This window comes from Copadichromis virginalis, linkage group LG19, assembly GCF_057382275.1.
Source record: "Copadichromis virginalis isolate Kocher_CV1m ecotype Utaka linkage group LG19, C_Virginalis_male_GT1.1, whole genome shotgun sequence".
NCBI lineage: Eukaryota > Metazoa > Chordata > Actinopteri > Cichliformes > Cichlidae > Copadichromis > Copadichromis virginalis.
In genome coordinates, this window is record NC_140636.1 from 24,067,217 (window position 1) to 24,083,619 (window position 16,403).

The 16,403-nt window shown below is 40.4% G+C and overlaps 2 protein-coding genes across 5 annotated transcripts; one reads left to right on the forward strand and one right to left on the reverse strand.

Annotated features, from left to right (window-relative positions):
* Positions 1-394: 394 nt before the first annotated feature.
* Positions 395-5,829, reverse strand: LOC146686147 (sex comb on midleg-like protein 4). Of its 4 annotated transcripts, none has more exons than XM_085442633.1 (9): positions 5,506-5,829; positions 3,701-3,769; positions 2,604-2,840; positions 2,109-2,238; positions 1,758-1,958; positions 1,422-1,583; positions 1,108-1,326; positions 865-1,010; positions 395-778 (listed from the first exon to the last, which is right to left on the reverse strand). In XM_085442633.1, the coding sequence occupies exons 2-9, from the start codon at positions 3,701-3,703 to the stop codon at positions 653-655; spliced, it is 1,224 nt and encodes a 407-aa protein (XP_085298759.1). In that variant the 5' UTR covers positions 3,704-3,769; positions 5,506-5,829; the 3' UTR covers positions 395-652. The 4 variants fall into 4 exon arrangements, with proteins under 4 accessions (XP_085298759.1, XP_085298756.1, XP_085298757.1 ...); XM_085442630.1 differs by having other exon boundaries at positions 1,734-1,958; XM_085442631.1 differs by lacking the exon at positions 3,701-3,769 and having other exon boundaries at positions 1,734-1,958.
* On the forward strand, positions 5,194-15,943 carry afg1la (AFG1 like ATPase a). The gene is made up of 13 exons (XM_085442629.1): positions 5,194-5,348; positions 5,696-5,901; positions 7,597-7,648; positions 7,747-7,848; positions 9,090-9,220; positions 9,314-9,413; positions 11,987-12,045; positions 12,132-12,214; positions 12,316-12,386; positions 12,480-12,580; positions 13,322-13,462; positions 13,552-13,662; positions 15,343-15,943. Exons 1-13 carry the CDS (start codon positions 5,222-5,224, stop codon positions 15,478-15,480), a joined length of 1,422 nt encoding a protein of 473 aa, XP_085298755.1. The 5' UTR covers positions 5,194-5,221; the 3' UTR covers positions 15,481-15,943.
* The last annotated feature ends 460 nt before the right edge of the window (positions 15,944-16,403 follow it).

The window sequence follows — 16,403 nt, forward strand, 5'->3', positions numbered from 1 at the left end:
TTCTTTTCATACCGTCATTTTTTGCCACTACAGATTTGAGTGAAGAGTCTCTCAACAACCCATTTATACTTCATCTGCTCAGCACTAAAGGGCTGACAGTCAGAATTAGGAGCCCAACAGTGAACAAAAAAGGAGCATCTAGCATTTTAGGAGGTGGTGGAGACCAAAACTGGAGTTAAAAGATTTAAGTTGAGCTGAATATGGTGACCATAAAAATAACTCCAAATGAATAATAAGTTTATTAAATGATGCTCATTATCATGTTTGATATAGAAACTTTAAAGAAAAAATCAATATGTGCAGATTTTTACGATGTAAGAACCAAACTAATCTGTGATACTAGTTAACCTAACATGTACAGAATTTAGATGGATATGGTCTTGTGATGAAAGTTACCAACAAATACCTTTATGATAGAGATAAATGAAAGACTGAAACAATATAGTTATTCAGTAGTTCATATAACTGATTTGCTTTTGTACTTTTGGGGCAGATAAGGAACAGATGCACCTGACTTCCGGGAACTCTAAATGAAGTGGCACACCTCATGACTCTACTTTCTTCCCATTGGCTAACAGACCTGCCTTCCCCAGATGTGACCTTCCTCAAATATCCTGCTGGATTTAAGAGGTTAACAAACTGTAGTCAGTTTTCAGAACTTAGTCTGCTTAAGCTTGTCGATGTGGTAGCAAAGCTTCAAGGCCGGCCCCAGCTTGAGTCCGAGGTACTTCATGATCATGTCGCTCTTTAAGAGTAACAAAGCATTTCCATCTATCTCCTGTGAAAGGCAGAGGAAGATGGTGTGAAACTCAGTGAGGACCTGAGGTTTAGTCTAGCCAGGTAAATCAGCAGCATAACACTTACATGTTTCCTAAAGACATCTGCGTGAGGACCTAGAGCCTGGGGATCTGCATCCCTGATGAACCATACAACATCTTCCACAGACCAGGTGGATGGGTCTTTATTGGGCGGAGCCTTGGACTCCTGCGATTCTGAAGACACATTATAACCTCAAGAAAGAACAAATGAAAGATGGAGAGTTACTTTTGTATCTCAGAAAAATAAAGGCCGCATCAATGCTTGATTTATCTCTTGATGGTGTCATACCTGTCCTGTTGCTCTCCGGGAACGCGTTTGGGCTGGTGGATGACTGCCTGCACATGGAGGCTGAGCCATTAGAGAACTGCTGTGAAGAGCGAAACCCGTAGGTGGACTTTGGTGAGTAGGACGAACTTATGGAGCTGAAAGCGGAATCGCCAGGGTCAACGGAGTAGCGTTTGCCATCTGACTGGTCTAAATGGTAGTCATCAGCCATTGATGTTTCAGCTAAAGAAATGATGGAGACTTCTGTTAGTGATAAAAATCCCCCACAGATTCAAAGTATTTGTTTATATTAGTTCAAGAACTTAATTTGGAAGTACCATCTGACTGGTAGGAGCCACCGCTGTGCTGTGTAATGGGCTGATCACTGAAAAGGTTTTCACAGTGCAAGCTGCGACAGAGCTTCTTCAGAAAACGAAGCACATAGTCGATGCTGTTCACCACGGGGAGGCTCAGAAGATGCTGCTTCCCATCAAATGTGGCTGGAAGAGCAAAACAGAAGACCACTTGAAATGCAGCTTAGACAAAAGTTTCTTATAAGTCAGACAATGAAACCTTTAATATTTTTTTCTCTCCCAGTAACACCTTAGGGAGTGTGCTAAAGAAGCTATTAAACAAACAGATAACAACACCTGAAGGGGGTCTTTGTACAACACCTGATATTTTTTCTCCTCCGTAGCCTTGCGTGAGGAGAGTGAACACCGTTTTCTGCTGGAAAGCACTGTCAATGCAGCCCTGAACGGCCTGCTGAAGCACCACAGAGGGTCTGTCGGGCCCAAAGTGATCGGGAAGCTGTTGGATCTTCTTCCTGTCCAGGTTGGGCCCAGTGTTCGCCTGCTTGTTGATGTAGATACAGACTGGAAAACACAAATGAGGAAAATGAAGGAAAGGAGAAATAGCAGAAAAACATAAGGGGAAAAAAGAGATCATATGCTTTTTTGTCTTTAAGCTAACAGAGAAGCACTTTAAAGCTTCTTAAGTGGGATTAACAGCGTATTGTATTTTACCTGTGAGCACCTGGGGCGTGGCAGAGTGGGGGATGGTGGCAGCATCCTGAGGAATGGAGCTCATATCGGGCTCTGGGGTGCTGCTGGGTGGAGAAATAGCCAGTGGTGTCATCACCATCCTGGGTTTGAGCTGGAGAGGAAAAAGGGGGTTTTGTATTGCTATGTCTGTTTTGGAGATATCATTTATTTATGCACACTAAATCATGCAGGGAGGGTTAGGATTGTTTAACACTGTAGTTTTCATGCTTTGGCCTGTATGAAAAGAAAACAAATGTGCTGATAATAATGTCCTCTTTAGGCTAAAAAATAATTCCATAACACAACAGAACAAAGCCTCACAGATGTTAACTCCAACTCTGTTTATGCTGGGATCCCACAAAATCTGAAGGGCATGGAGTCTCCCTGTCTGTATACACATGTATTTTTAAACACACTGCACCCACACACACTACAACTCATCCACCAGCCCCCCTTCCCCTTTCCCATCTGGCTGACCTTGAAGCCCGGCTTTCTCCCCCTCTTCTTGGGCACTTTGAGTGGAGGGAGCGATTCAGGGTAGCGATTAGGAAAATCCATCTTGGCGACATTGCGGAGCGGAGGTCTCCCTCTCTTCCTGCCCGGTATCTTCCCCGCCTGGCTGGGAATGAAGGAGGGAGCCACTGCAGCTGATTGCATCTCACCGTTGTTGCCGTCTGATTTCTGTGCCGTCACTGCAGGTACGCTCATTTGTAGCTGGACACAAAGGAAACAATGAGTGAGCTCAAACAAGGGCAAGGGCAACGCATTGAAAACATGCACTTTAGTTGCACATCAATACTCCTCTGTAGCCGCTGCATACTAGAGTGCAGCATTAGCATGAATTCAGAGGAAGCAGACGCAATTGGCAAAGGTGTACCAACAGTAACATCCAAACACTAGGAGCCTGCAGAAAACTCAGCCGAGCAATGTGCTGAGAGAAACAGCATTCAGCTGAGCACCATAATAATCAAACAACACACAAAGGCAGCCATGCATGTGCCGTGGTGGAAACAGCACCTCCATCCTGCACTCGTAACACACTAATAAACCTGAGAGAGGGAGGGGTGACTATTACCTGCTATCTTCTATTGTGAAAGCCCACAACCTTTTGTTTTAAGTCCCAGGAGCCTAAAGGCAACTACAAAGTTAAATCCCATGCAGTGCAGGAAAAGCCATCTTGCTTTTTTGCCCCCCTTAGTCTCCCTTTGGTTAACACACCGCTGCTGCTGCTGCTGCTGCTGCTGCTGCTGTGCTGCTGCTGCTCCTGGGCACACAGGCTGCAGACATCTCATTAGACTAATGCATTCAGCAGTGGCAGAGGGAGGGGGGGAAATTGACTTCACCATGGCTACCCAGCTATGAATTACCATTATCATGACAGCTTCCAGCCTATTCTTAAAATAAGAGAAAGGAAACAAGAAGCAGCTACTAAATAAAAGAAATAACCCCCCAGCAGCAGCAGCAGCACAACTAACCGGAAAGAAGCCATTTGCAATGCCTCCAAATGTATTTTGAAGAGATTTGTGAAAGGATGCAGCATGTAAACAAACAATAACCGGTTAGCAGGCACTCACCATCCAAAGCAGATGTGAAGATGTGGAGTATCCCTACGCTCCGTGCTGTGGTTCCTATATTTTCTTCTGCTACCAGTAGCAGAGCACAGATCTCAGAGCAAGGCGGATTCCACTGTAATACTGTATATATGTCTGTGTGCTTGTGTGTGTGTGTGTGTGTGTGTGTGTGTGTGTGTGTGTGTGTGTGTGTGTGTGTACAACAGAGACAGACAGAGAGCGAGTGACAGTGTGTGTGTGCATTAAAGAGACAGAGAGACGGAGAGAGAGGGAGAAGTGCTCCTCTGTTGTCATGGCAACAAGCCTGTAAGCCCTGACAGTTGTCTGCCATGTTTTGTCTGCAACTCAGGCTCAGTGCTTCGGAGGCACAATTAGACCCAAGACAGATTTGCATCTGTCAGTTGATATAAAAATTAAATATCTGTTATTTATTTATTTATTTTTAACACGATTCTTTTTTTCTTTTTTTGTTTTTGTTTCAGCGTTATTGTGAGCTTTTAAATGGTTTATACTTAAATTATATTTAGATCTTTGGTGAATTGTTGATAAATTCATCAACCTATAACGTCTATCAAAATGATCATCTTAGTCATGTTCTTAAGTAAAAATGACCCAGATTATAAAAAAATGTTTTAAAAATTCCTGCTTCGAGCTTTCCAGATGAGAGGAATCAGGGCTTTTCTTTGTTATGCATGAGAGCACGCTGAATATATTTGGGCTTTCTGTTTGTAAAAACAACACCAGGGAGCTGCTGGAGCTGCAGGAATTTTTTTTGTGATATGTTACAGTGAATAAAATAAATAGCTGCTGTCCAAAATAATCATGTTAACATTAAAATCTTATTGTGAAAATATGAAGAATTCCATGTGGATTTTTGCTGTGAAGATCGCATGTTTTATCATTTTGTGTTTCAAATGTATTACTCATTAATTTGAATAAACGCTTTTTTTCCCTTTTTTTTTTACTCCGGGTGGGCGAAGAAAGACTATATCTGGCATTAATTTACCCCCTACAGTCATACAGTGAAGTCAATGATACTGCTGCACTTGATATTACAGTCACAGAGGACAAATCAGGTGTGCGTGCAGCGTGAGATTTAGGCAAATTAGTTTTTTTTAATTATTCAAGAAATTATCTAGCAATACATTTTTAAATTAAGTAATTATACCGAACAACACACAATTTCCCAGAGCTGAAAGTGATGCTTTTAGAGGTCTTCTTTTGCCTGACTACTAGCCGAAACCCCAGAGATGTATTAAGTGTATAACATTATGAAGTGGCAACACGCAATAATAATATAGCCTTTGAAAATGTATTTTTAGGATGCAATAGCACATTTACTACGCATAATTAAAATGCAATATTATTTTACTTACGTTTTTCGTATTTATTTTTATACGGACAGTATATAATGAAAGGTGCTGTTAAATAATCTGGCATGGTGAATTGTCGCCTCCTGTTGGCCGAAAAACGACTGAAAATGTCATTGCTAATAAAGTTTGATTGACAGAATTTGAATCCAAGATGGCGGCGCGCGTACCGCTGTCTATGAAGATGTCACCCTCAGCTTCTTTGGGCTTAAGGCTTCTTTTTAAAGAGCAACATTCCTCCGGAAAGCTGCTGAAATCTCTCAGCGAGTTCCACAGAAGAGGTGAGGTTTGTTTTCAGTCAGTTTAGACTGTTTAAAGTAACCGTCCGCGGCTCTAATCATAACCTTGTCCTAATTTTACTTAACATAATTAGTTAGTGTACGCTTTTCCACGTTAACCTGGCATAATGCATATTTTTGAGGTTTTGTTCAAACTTACCTTGTTATGCTTGTCGGTTTTTCCTGCCCTTTGAGCTGTCAGAGTCGTTACCCGCTAATTCTTCCTATTCGCCCACCAGAGCAACGTTATCGTTACTGTCCGAATCACCCAAAAATCGTTGTCGTAGTGGTCTAAAAGCTTTGCGGAGAGCTAACTTATCGGTAACGTGCGTGTTGTTACGGTTTTTAAGGCTACTCTGTGAAAGTCCGGCAGGCGGAGGAGGAGAGCGGTGTTAGCGCCGCCGGCTTCAGCGGCCCCCTGGATCACTACACCGGGCTGATCAGAGATGGGACGCTGCGGGAGGATGAGCACCAGAAAGCGGTGATGCAGAAACTGGACGAGCTGCACAAAACTCTGAGAGGATACAGCAACACCCCGACATCTGTCTTCTCCAGGGTAGGTAGAAGCATGCCCCAACTTATGTTGTTATTATTATTAATATAATAATATTAAGTGAATATTAGTGCAGAGCAACGTGGTTTACAATGTTGGCAATATTAGAGATTAATCTTTACATTTGTCCAACTTTACTCAGCCTTTAACTTAGTTATTATCCAAATTATGAAGTGTTTTTGCATCACAGAGTATCACAAAGGTTTTGGAGTAATAAAATGCTGTTATTGTGTAGCATTCACACTCCAATGAATGGGGCATCTTGCATAAGGATACTTAGGTATTCAGACCTAAGGTACTCAGGTAGGTGGCTGTAGTGGAGGGAGGGTTAGCACTGTTGCCTCACAGCAAGAAGGTCCTGGCTTTGAATCCACCATCTTGCCAGAGCGTTTCTGTGTGGGGTTTGCATGTTCTCCCCGTGTCTGTGTATCTTTTCTCTGGGTACTTCGGCTTCCTAGCGGGGTTAGGTTAACCAGTAATTCTAAATTGTTCATAGGTGTGCATGTGAGTGGTAGCTCACATGTGTTAGCCCTGTGCTCAACTATGGCAGCTGGGGTTGGCCACAACCCTGAATTGGATAAGTGAAAGAGGATGGATGGATTATATATACAGGGGTCCCTTTGGCCATGTTACCTACCATAAATTTGATATATTTTCCCTATTTCCTGTCCATCCATCCATCCATTTTCTGCTTATTCAATTCAGGCACTGGAGCCAGTCCCACTTGACACTGGTGTACCCGGAGAGAAGCCGTTTGAGCACATGAAAACTGTGTCTTACTATGTAATATGTGCCTTGAGGTGACTGCTCTTTTGATTTGGTGCAATATAAATAACTATGCATTAAACTGAAAAGGCCCCAGGGTACAACAGTGCTAACAGTTACACCACTGTGCTGCTCTACATGTGACCGTTTCACATTCAAAAACATTAACACAGAAAGTCCAGTGTTAATGATGACTTGTGAAACGTGGTTTTTCAGTTTACTACTTTGTCTTCATCTTCTTCTGTTGCTCCTCCAGTTAGAGGTTGCCAGAGCAGATCATCTGCCTAAATCTCACCCTGCTCCTAGTATCTTCTTCTGTCACACCAACCCTCTGCATCCATGAATCTTTTCTGTGGTCATCCTCTTTTCCCCCTGCCTTAAAACTCCATATTCAACATCCTTCATCCCATATATCCACTGTCCCTCCTCTGCAAATGTCCAAAATATCTCAGCCTCTCCTCTCTAACTTTGTCTCCAAACTGCTCAACCTGAGCTGCCCCTCTGATGTACTCTTTCTAGTCCAGCTTGTCCATCCTGTCAACACACTTCACCCTGCCTGTGCTCTGTTTTTCACATTCGTTAGGTTACCACTGTGTGACATAAATCTGAGGAACGTAAGAGCGGCTCTCTTTCATGCTTTATCTTCTTTGCTGATAATTTCAGCAGCATGCCTTTTTAAAATTTGACTCTACAGTGTTTCTCTTATCTTCTCACTCAGTCTCATCAGCTGTAGGCTTTGTTGACATAACTTGCGCTCTTACTGGGTGTGATTCCTTCAAAAAAAAAAAGCCTGTGTGTTGGGCATGCTTTGTTCAGGTCACACTTTAAAAAAAGGAATTAGTGAAAGATTCCTAAATAATTTGCCATCTATTTGTCTATATTAGTTTATAATGATGATTTTTGCTCATTTTTACTTGTCTCTGCATCTTTTAGTTTTTCACAAAACCAAAGCCTCCCAAAGGTTACTACATCTACGGTGATGTTGGTAAGCCATGGAACTCACAGAATTGCATATCTCAATGTAATGAAATTAAGATTTTTTCCAAACTCAGAAGATCTTTTTGTTTTGTTCGTTTGTTTCAGGCACGGGGAAAACGATGGTCATGGACATGTTTTATTCATATGTGGAGACTGAGAACAAAAAGAGGGTTCATTTCCATGGTTTTATGTTAGACGTGCATAAAAGTGAGTACAGTTGTTAGTTAAGCTGCATTTAAGAGAAAAAGGGGGGGGGGGTGAGCTGTGTTTATCAATGCAACTTTGGACTTTCTCTGCTTCTAGTGAACATGTGGGGGAAGATAAGGTGTGTTTGTTTTATTGGCAAAAAGAAATACTGGAGTTTTGTTCCAGATAAATCAAGTCTCTTGTATCTGTGCCGTTAAAGAAGATTGCAAATATATATTTTTTTCTACATCAGTACATAATCCATTTGGATATATCATGCCACTCCTGCCACTTAAACGTAGCTGTGTAAGGATTTTTGTGTATTTACGAAAATCCACTTGTCACTAATGGTAAAAGCTCTAGCATGAGACACAGTTTTGTTTTTTAAATTTATTTCTCTGTGATTTGATTTGTGGAGATTCAAAACATTTACCTTTGAAATACTGTAGTATTTCCTCCAGTTTAAGCAGTACTTCACATACAGTCATGTGAAACGAAAGATTTAAGAGGACTCTAAGTACAGCTTTACTGCTTCCATAGCAATTAAGAGGGTAAGTAGCAAATTAAACTCAGCATATGAGCACAAACACCTCATAACAACTGTAAACACAGCGGTGGAGGGGTGATTATTTGGGCTTGCTTTGCAGCCACAGGACCTGGGCACTGTGCTCATTGAGCTGACCGTGAATTCATCTTTATAACAAAGCCTTTTAGAGTCAAATGTGAGGCCATCTGTCCAACAGCTAAAGCTCGGTCCAAACTGGACCAAGAACAAGCGATCCCAAGAACACCAGGAAACCTACAACAGAACAGCTGAAGAAGACAAGAATCAGTGTTGTAATGATCCAGACCTCACGCTAACTGAAATATTGTGGTGGGACATTAAGAGGGTTGGGAATGAACAAAAAACCCCACAAACCTCAATGAACGAAACGTATGTTGTAAAGAGGAGGGCGCAAAATTCCTGCACAACGATGTGAGAGAAAGTTGTGCAGAAACAATTATTTAATAATGGCAACTTTTTCCAATATCCTGTGCAGAAAGCCATATAGAAGAGAAAGAGTCTTGTGCAAAACAATATATGTTACCCTATATGTTACCCTAACCCTATTGCATGCTTATTATACATAAAATATTTAATATTATAATATTGTAAGAATGTGGTAGTTTGCATTTTCCACTTGGTTTTTCTGGGATCTGTATTTGTCTCTTCTTACAGACTTACGATTAACAGTAACTGCATTTATCTTTTCAATCTACAGGGATTCATCGGCTGAAACAGAGTATGCCAAAAAGGAAAGCAGGAAAAATGGCCAAGTCTTATGATCCCATTGCTCCGGTTGCAGAGGAAATCAGTGAGGAGGCTTGTCTGTTGTGCTTCGATGAGTTTCAGGTACTTTTAAATCATCTTGTAAAAAAACATTTAGTCTCTATAACATGTAACCTCATGTAACAATCATGTTGTTGTGCTTTACCCACATTTCAGGTCACTGATATTGCAGACGCCATGATTCTCAAGCAGCTTTTTGAGAATCTGTTTCTAAACGGTGTTGTTGTTGTGGCTACTTCTAATCGTCCGCCTGTAGGTAAGTAATGTCTAGTGTAATATGATTATAAATGTGTTCTTAACACGGCTTAAAACTCCTTTGGTTTACATAAAAAAACAAATAATGCCTTTAAAGCACAATCCTATGGGATTGTAATCAGAAATGTATAAGCTATAATCACATTCAGGAAATTATTCATCATATTAAAGAAAACATGTGCATACATCATTTGACAAAAACAACTGCAATAATAAATATTGTGTTACAGTGGTCCCTCGCTATAACGCGGTTCACCTTTCGCGGCCTCGCTATTTCACTGATTTTATTTTTTTTGTTTGTGCAATTTTGCATGCTTTTTATTTTTGTTGTTGTTACAGCACATTGTGTTCTGCGTCCTGATTGGCTGTAGACCATTGCAAAATGCAGCTGCTCGCATTTTAACAAGAACTGGGAAATTTGAGCACATTACCACTGTTCTTAGATCTCTGCTTTGGCTACCTTGTCAGGTTCGAGCAGATTTTAAGGTCCTGCTGCTCACCTACAAGGCTTTAAACGGACTGGCACCTTCATACCTCTCCGACCTTTTACACCTTTATGTCCCATCCCGTGCTCTACAATCTCAGGACTCTGGCCTTTTTAAAAGTTCCTAGAGCCAGAAAACAGACAATTGGAGAGCGTGCTTTTTCTTTTCGTGCCCTGTTTCTGTGGACCAACCTCCCTCAAGATATTTGGCAGGCATGCTCTGTGGAGGTTTTTAAAACTAAGTTGAAGACACATTTGTTCACCCTATCCTAAATGTCTTAATTCTATGGCTTTTAGTTTTTAAATGTTTACTGTTTTTAACTTGTATTGTGTCTTTTACCTGTATTGCTATGTATGACTTTTATTTTATTTATCTCTTTAATTGTACAGCACTTTGTTTGAAAGCGCTTTATAAATAAAGTTATTATTATTGTCAATCAAACTCGTGCTGCGTCTCCTGTCCAGTACAGAATGCGTTCAGCTTGTCAAATTTACATAAATCTTCGATCGCTAGCAGTGTGACTCTGAAGTGCTGCACTGTATGTTTGTAAGTTTTCTCCCCAACAAACACAACAATGTCGATAAAACGTTTTGCACCGTCAAAGGCGCCTGCGGTAGCACCCAAAAGGCAGAGGAAGATGCTATCCATCGCATAAAAAGTAGGACTTCTGGACATGGTTAAGGAAGGTAGACGTTACCGTATTTGTTGGAATATAAGGCACATTAGGCAAAACCAAACAGTCAGATAAGTCAAACTTTTCTCAACTCATCCTTCTTGCTTCCTCCACTTCCGTACCACTGATTCATTAATGTTGAATTCTCTCGCAGCTGCTCTATTCCCATGTTCTGAACCTGAAAACAGGGTTTGATCTTTGGTTTCATTCTACAATACTGGACTTATTTTTCTATGAAGGTTTGAACTTTGAGGGTGTTTAAACAAGAGAGAAAAGTGTGAAAATCTTCATGCCTGTCTGAGAAAAGTGTATAAAGTGTGTAGTGAGGGGTTTTACAGCCTTAAAACATCTAGAATAATTGTAAAATATGAAGCTGGCTTCTTTGCGGATTTCACCGATTGCGGGTTAATTTTAGAATGTAACTCCCACGACAAACGAGGGACCACTGTATTTAAAATTTGTAACAGTTATGCTATGTCAAACTGTTATTTGTCTTACTCATTCATCATTTGTTTAAAACGAGTCATTTTACCTCACTTCGCCCTCCTTTTAAGCCAGCTTTCTTCTTACTGGCTGACCCTTTCAAGCACAAGGTTTGGACAGCAAGTGGGCTGAGCTGTTTTGTGGCTAAATCCATAATGTTAGGAGCCTGAATCGATGATGTTACGAGTATCTGCTCACACTGACACCACAGAGAGCCAAGAGTAAAAAGAAACTGTTGGAAACTGAGAGCGTTTTAACCCACAGGGGTTAATTTTACATCCAGTGACCTCGATATCCGAATTAAATTGTAACAGTATAGAGTATACACCCACCAGGCACTTTATTAGGTACACCTTGGTAGTATGAGGTTGGAAAGAACTGCTTTAATTCTTCGTGGTAGAGATCCAACAAGGTGCTGGAAATATTCCTCAGAGGCGATAGAAACACTCAGAAATGCTCTTCTCCATACCTTCATTGTAACAAGTGGTTATTTGAGTTTCCTGTCACATTAAAGCAATCTGGCCACTTTCCTGTGACCTGAGTCAGCTCTGAGTCAATGAGGCATTTTCACCCACTGAATTTGCGCATGCCATATTTTCTCATTCTTTGGACCATTCTCTGTAAACCCTAGAGATGATTGTGTGGGAACATCCCAGGAGACCAGCAGTTTCTTAAATAGACTAGCCTATCTGGCACCAACAACCACACCACATTCATAGTCGCTTAAGTCCCCCCTCTTCTTCATTCTGACGCTTGGTTTGAACATGATCAGGTCATCTTGACCACGTTTACAAGCTTAAATGTGATTTGAGGCTACAAATTACAGAAAACAAGAAAGCGTAATCGGTCTTCTATAACACTTTGAAAGCCATTTAGATGTATGCCAGATAACAGCAAATGTGACAATGGTTTTTTTTCTTTCTGTTTCCTCAGACTTGTATAAAAACGGCCTGCAGAGAGTCAACTTTGTGCCTTTTATTGCAGTGTTGCAGGTAAAGTGAAGTCATCTTCTGCTGCTGAGGCTACCACGTGTGGCATCGCAGTATTTATCTGTAAAATGTTTGTTTTCCTCCTGCAGAAATATTGCCATACTCTTCGCCTGGACTCTGGGATTGACTACCGCAAACAGAATAGACCCTCATCTGGAAAACTCTACTTCCTGTAAGAAATGCTCACTGTAAAACAAGACAGGGGGATGATTTTGCTTTGTGTGGTTTGCACTGTTTTTCCTATTTAATGTTTCCCTGTTACATCTGTTGCAGTTCCAGTGAACCTGATGCAGAAACGACCCTCGATAAAATGTTTGACGAGCTGGCTTTTAAACAGAATGACAGTAAGTCTGCTTTCAAAATAGCACTCTGTCACTGCAGCATTTTACTGATGACCTGCTCATTATATAAAGTGCTGAACATAATGTTTTCTGCAGTAACACGACCAAGAGTTCTGAACGTCCACAACAGAAAAGTCCGTCTGAACAAAGCGTGCGGGACCATCGTAGACTGTACGTTTGAGGAGCTTTGTGATAGAGTGAGTCTCTTTTACAGACACACTGTGTGATGGATCATATGTTATAATTACTGTTTGTCATCTTTTATGTTTAGATTATGTGGTATGGCAGGTTTAATATGGGAGAAAAAGTAGTTTGCTTTATTTTATGGCACAAATTGGGCTTGTTTTGACTTTGTATCAGAAGTCTATTATTAAAAAGGGAAATCAATGGTATGCTCAACCACAAGAGTGCAGTATTTTTTGTTTTGTTTTTTTCCTTCAAATTTGCAAACCACTCGCCACAATCTTGAGCTACTAGTTTCCCATTGCTAGTAAAAACGTGCAGATGTGTGTGTTTTCAGAGTTGCAGTATGACTGGTTTTCGGCATACTGATGACAAAGTCCTGCTGCAAAGCCCTCGAACACTTGTTATCAGATGTTTACTGCACCAGTTTTTATTGCTTTAACGTCACATCAAATAAATTCAGATGTATTTTATTTTATGTACCTCTCCCTGCATTTTAATCTAGTTGGTTTCCTTCACAATGATGGGAAATGAAAGGGGTCTGTTTAAACGACTGACTCGCTTTTGGTTCTGCTTATGCTCAAGACAAAAGAAAATGACTAATACAAAGCAGCAGAGTCTGAAGTTTCTAGTAAACATTTTATGCAAAGTGTAGTTTGGTGAAAAACTTATGGAAATGAAAAAATGACTCAAACCAGTGCGGGAAGTCTTGCTTGTGGACACCTCATACATATGTTTGAATATAAATGTTCCAGCCTTTAGGAGCGAGTGACTACCTAGAGATATCCAGGCTGTTTGACACAGTCTTCATTCGACACATTCCTTTGCTGACCGTGAACAAAAAAACTCAAGCCAGGCGGCTCATTACGCTTGTGGATGCCCTCTATGAACACAAGGTACGATTCCTTCATTTGTTTGTATGCACATTAAATCTGCACTAAAACACCAAACACGGGAATTTAACACTAAATTTGTCTCGTTTCAGGTACGTGTGGTGATCCTCGCAGATCACCCGCTGGAGGATATTTTTGTACAAGATGGGGATCACAGCCACGACGAGGGCCACATCCTGATGGATGACCTGGGGCTGAAAAGGGTAAGCGGTGACTCTGTTTCCACAGAGAAACCAGATTTGGGTAATTTTGGTGGTAAACACAGATGATTAAGGCCTCTGTGGCCTACGGCTGACAGTAAATGAAACCCAGAGCACACAGCTAAAAGTAAGTCAGCACATACTGTGTAAACTGTAAGAATCATTTTAACCAGTATATCAGTTTGTTCCTTCCTTCTTCCTTTTTTTATTAGAAAAAATACAAGTCCATCCTTGAAGTGTATTAGTAACATAAAATAGTGGAAATTAATGTGTACATTTTTGTGTGAAAGGCCATTTAAAACAGAATTTGCGAATCTCATAAACCCAAATCGTATTCACAGTAAAACATAAAACTTTAAAATGTTTAAACTGACACATTTTATTATTTCCTTAAAATTATTACCTCATGTTGAATTTTATGGCAGCAGCATGTCTCAAACAGGTTGCCACGGGGATGACAAAAGGCTGTAAAAGTGAGCGATACTAAAAAGAACGCTGGAAGGAACATTTGCAGCTAATTATGTTTATTAGCAACACGTCAGTAACATGACTGAGTATAAACAGTGCGTGTTAGAAAGGCTGTTTCTCAAAAGTAAAGATGGGCAGAGATCTGCAAAAAAAACCCACAAATTGTAGAAAAATTCAGAATAATGACCTTGAATGTAAAATTGAAGGTCCATGTGTAAGAGACGAAGCTAAAAATCAGCTCAATTCAGTTTTATTTTTATAGCACCAAATCACAACAGCAGCCACCAAGCGCTTTATATTATAGAGTAAAGACCCTACCGTAATACATAGAAAACCCCAACAATCAAGTGAACCCCCTTGGTGACAGTGGGAAGGAAAAACCAGGCTGAGGGAGGGGCAGCCATGTGCAATGACCGTTTGGGGGTTGATGGTACAGTTTTGTATCAATGTTGGATGTTTGTGATCTTCAGGGCCTAAAGGCATGTGCTCCCATCTAAACAAAGTCTCGGCTATTTCAGCAACACAATGCTTGCCCACAAGGACCAAAAGCTCACATCGCATATAAGACAACATATCTCTCCCAAAAGCCTGCTGGACTCCTCGGTTCCCAGATGTTTGCAAACTGTTGTTAAAAGAAGAGAGATTGCTACACAGTGATAAACATGGTGCCGTCGCTTCAGATTCAAAATGAGTTCTTTTTTTCTTCACACTGAACGTTTTCATTGTTTAAACCTTTGATATGGTTGGTTTGCTCTATTGTGACTAAAATGCTGGTTTATGAGATTTGCAAACTTAACTTTAGGTTTGTAAAAGTTAAGTAGCTTAGTCAAGAATTAAAAGCATTTAAGACTACAGGTTGTTTTGTTTCCTGTGTCAGAAGAGAGATGAAGCATGTTACCATAGAAATAATTTTTACCAAAATAGAAATACTAACTTAAAATTTATCTATTCAAGTTAGTGGTTCCACAGATTTTATTTTCCACTTCATGAAAATCCAATTTTTACTTTTGGAACATCTAATTTGGAAACTATTAAACCCATAAATACAACACTGAACGAGTGTAAAAATAGAATAATCTGTCTGAACATGTAAAGATGAAAGATCTGAGAGTGAGGAGGTTGTATCGTTTTATTAGACTGCCACCATTTGATTAATGGCTTTTTTTGCCCCAAAGTCGTGTGTAAGTAAACTGTAACATGTCCAATGTCTAACAGGAAGAAGCCAGCAGTCTGTCCATCTTCAGCGGCGAAGAGGAAAAATTTGCCTTCCAGAGGACCGTGTCCCGACTCACAGAGATGCAGACAGAAGAATATTGGCTGGAGGGGGACAGAAGCATGAAATCACAGGCGTAACATTTAGAAAGGAAACAGTGTTACCAAACTTGGTGCGCCTTAACCTGCACTCCTCGCTGCCTGTAACAGCCCAGAACTGAACACTCCTCCTCATCATCATCATCTTATGCAGCACAAACCCAGTGGAACTCCTCATCTCTGTGCGTGTGTGCAATTGTAGTGCAGAGTATTTATTCTTATCTAATCATTTTATTGCGACATTGCACTTTAAGGAGGATTTATAAGATGAACTTTGAGTTATTGCTTTTAACTTGGTGACATTTTTGAGGTCCAACTTCACTTTTTTTTTGATGTGTGGGAAATCAGCTGGACGACTTTTGGAAAAGTAATCCAAAAGGACTTTGATGAAGATTTAAGGGACATTTTAATTGGATCTATTTTAAGATACACTACGGTTTGAAAATGAAATGAATTGTATATGATCTTAACACATCTAAATACAATGGCAGCAGACTGGTTTGGAGATTTGCAGCCGTGTGTTTATTCGAGTTGTGATTTATTTAGCCTGTGCATGTGAAATGTTTATCTCAGAAAGCTTTGCAGATGCTGCAGAGAATGAATGGCACCATCTGACTCTTCATCAGTGTCTTCATTCGCCAGAAGGAAAAAGAAAAGCAAACCATGTCAGCTGAATATTACTTATATGGCACAATAGCTTTGTACATCTGTCCCCACAAATGAAACCGTTTCAGTGTTGGCGTAGGCTGATATTTAACTGCTTTCTGCTTGCATTCATCCTCCGTTTATTTAAATACAATAATGCACACAGCCTTACAGAAACAAAGACTGCACTGTGTGGGAAGTGAAAGTGAGAAGAAAAAAAAACTACATGAGTATATCTCCTGTACAAACATAAGCGTTACCAATGCAAGCACAGTTTTTCTGCATAAATTAGATCTCATGTCCTTTTTTTAATCAGCATT

What these genes read in the sequence shown, in the direction of transcription:
- LOC146686147 (XM_085442630.1), bottom strand. An exon ending in TGGCTCCTACCAGTCAGATG is followed by an intron (nt 1,327 to 1,421) that starts GTACTTCCAAAT and finishes TCATTTCTTTAG; the next exon opens with CTGAAACATCAATGGCTGAT. An exon ending in CAGATGTCTTTAGGAAACAT is followed by an intron (nt 779 to 864) that starts GTAAGTGTTATG and finishes TGCCTTTCACAG; the next exon opens with GAGATAGATGGAAATGCTTT.
- afg1la (XM_085442629.1), top strand. Translation starts at nt 5,222, where the DNA reads ATGGCGGCGCGCGTACCGCTGTCTATGAAGATGTCACCCTCAGCTTCT. An exon ending in CGACATCTGTCTTCTCCAGG is followed by an intron (nt 5,902 to 7,596) that starts GTAGGTAGAAGC and finishes TGCATCTTTTAG; the next exon opens with TTTTTCACAAAACCAAAGCC. An exon ending in TTCTAATCGTCCGCCTGTAG is followed by an intron (nt 9,414 to 11,986) that starts GTAAGTAATGTC and finishes CTGTTTCCTCAG; the next exon opens with ACTTGTATAAAAACGGCCTG.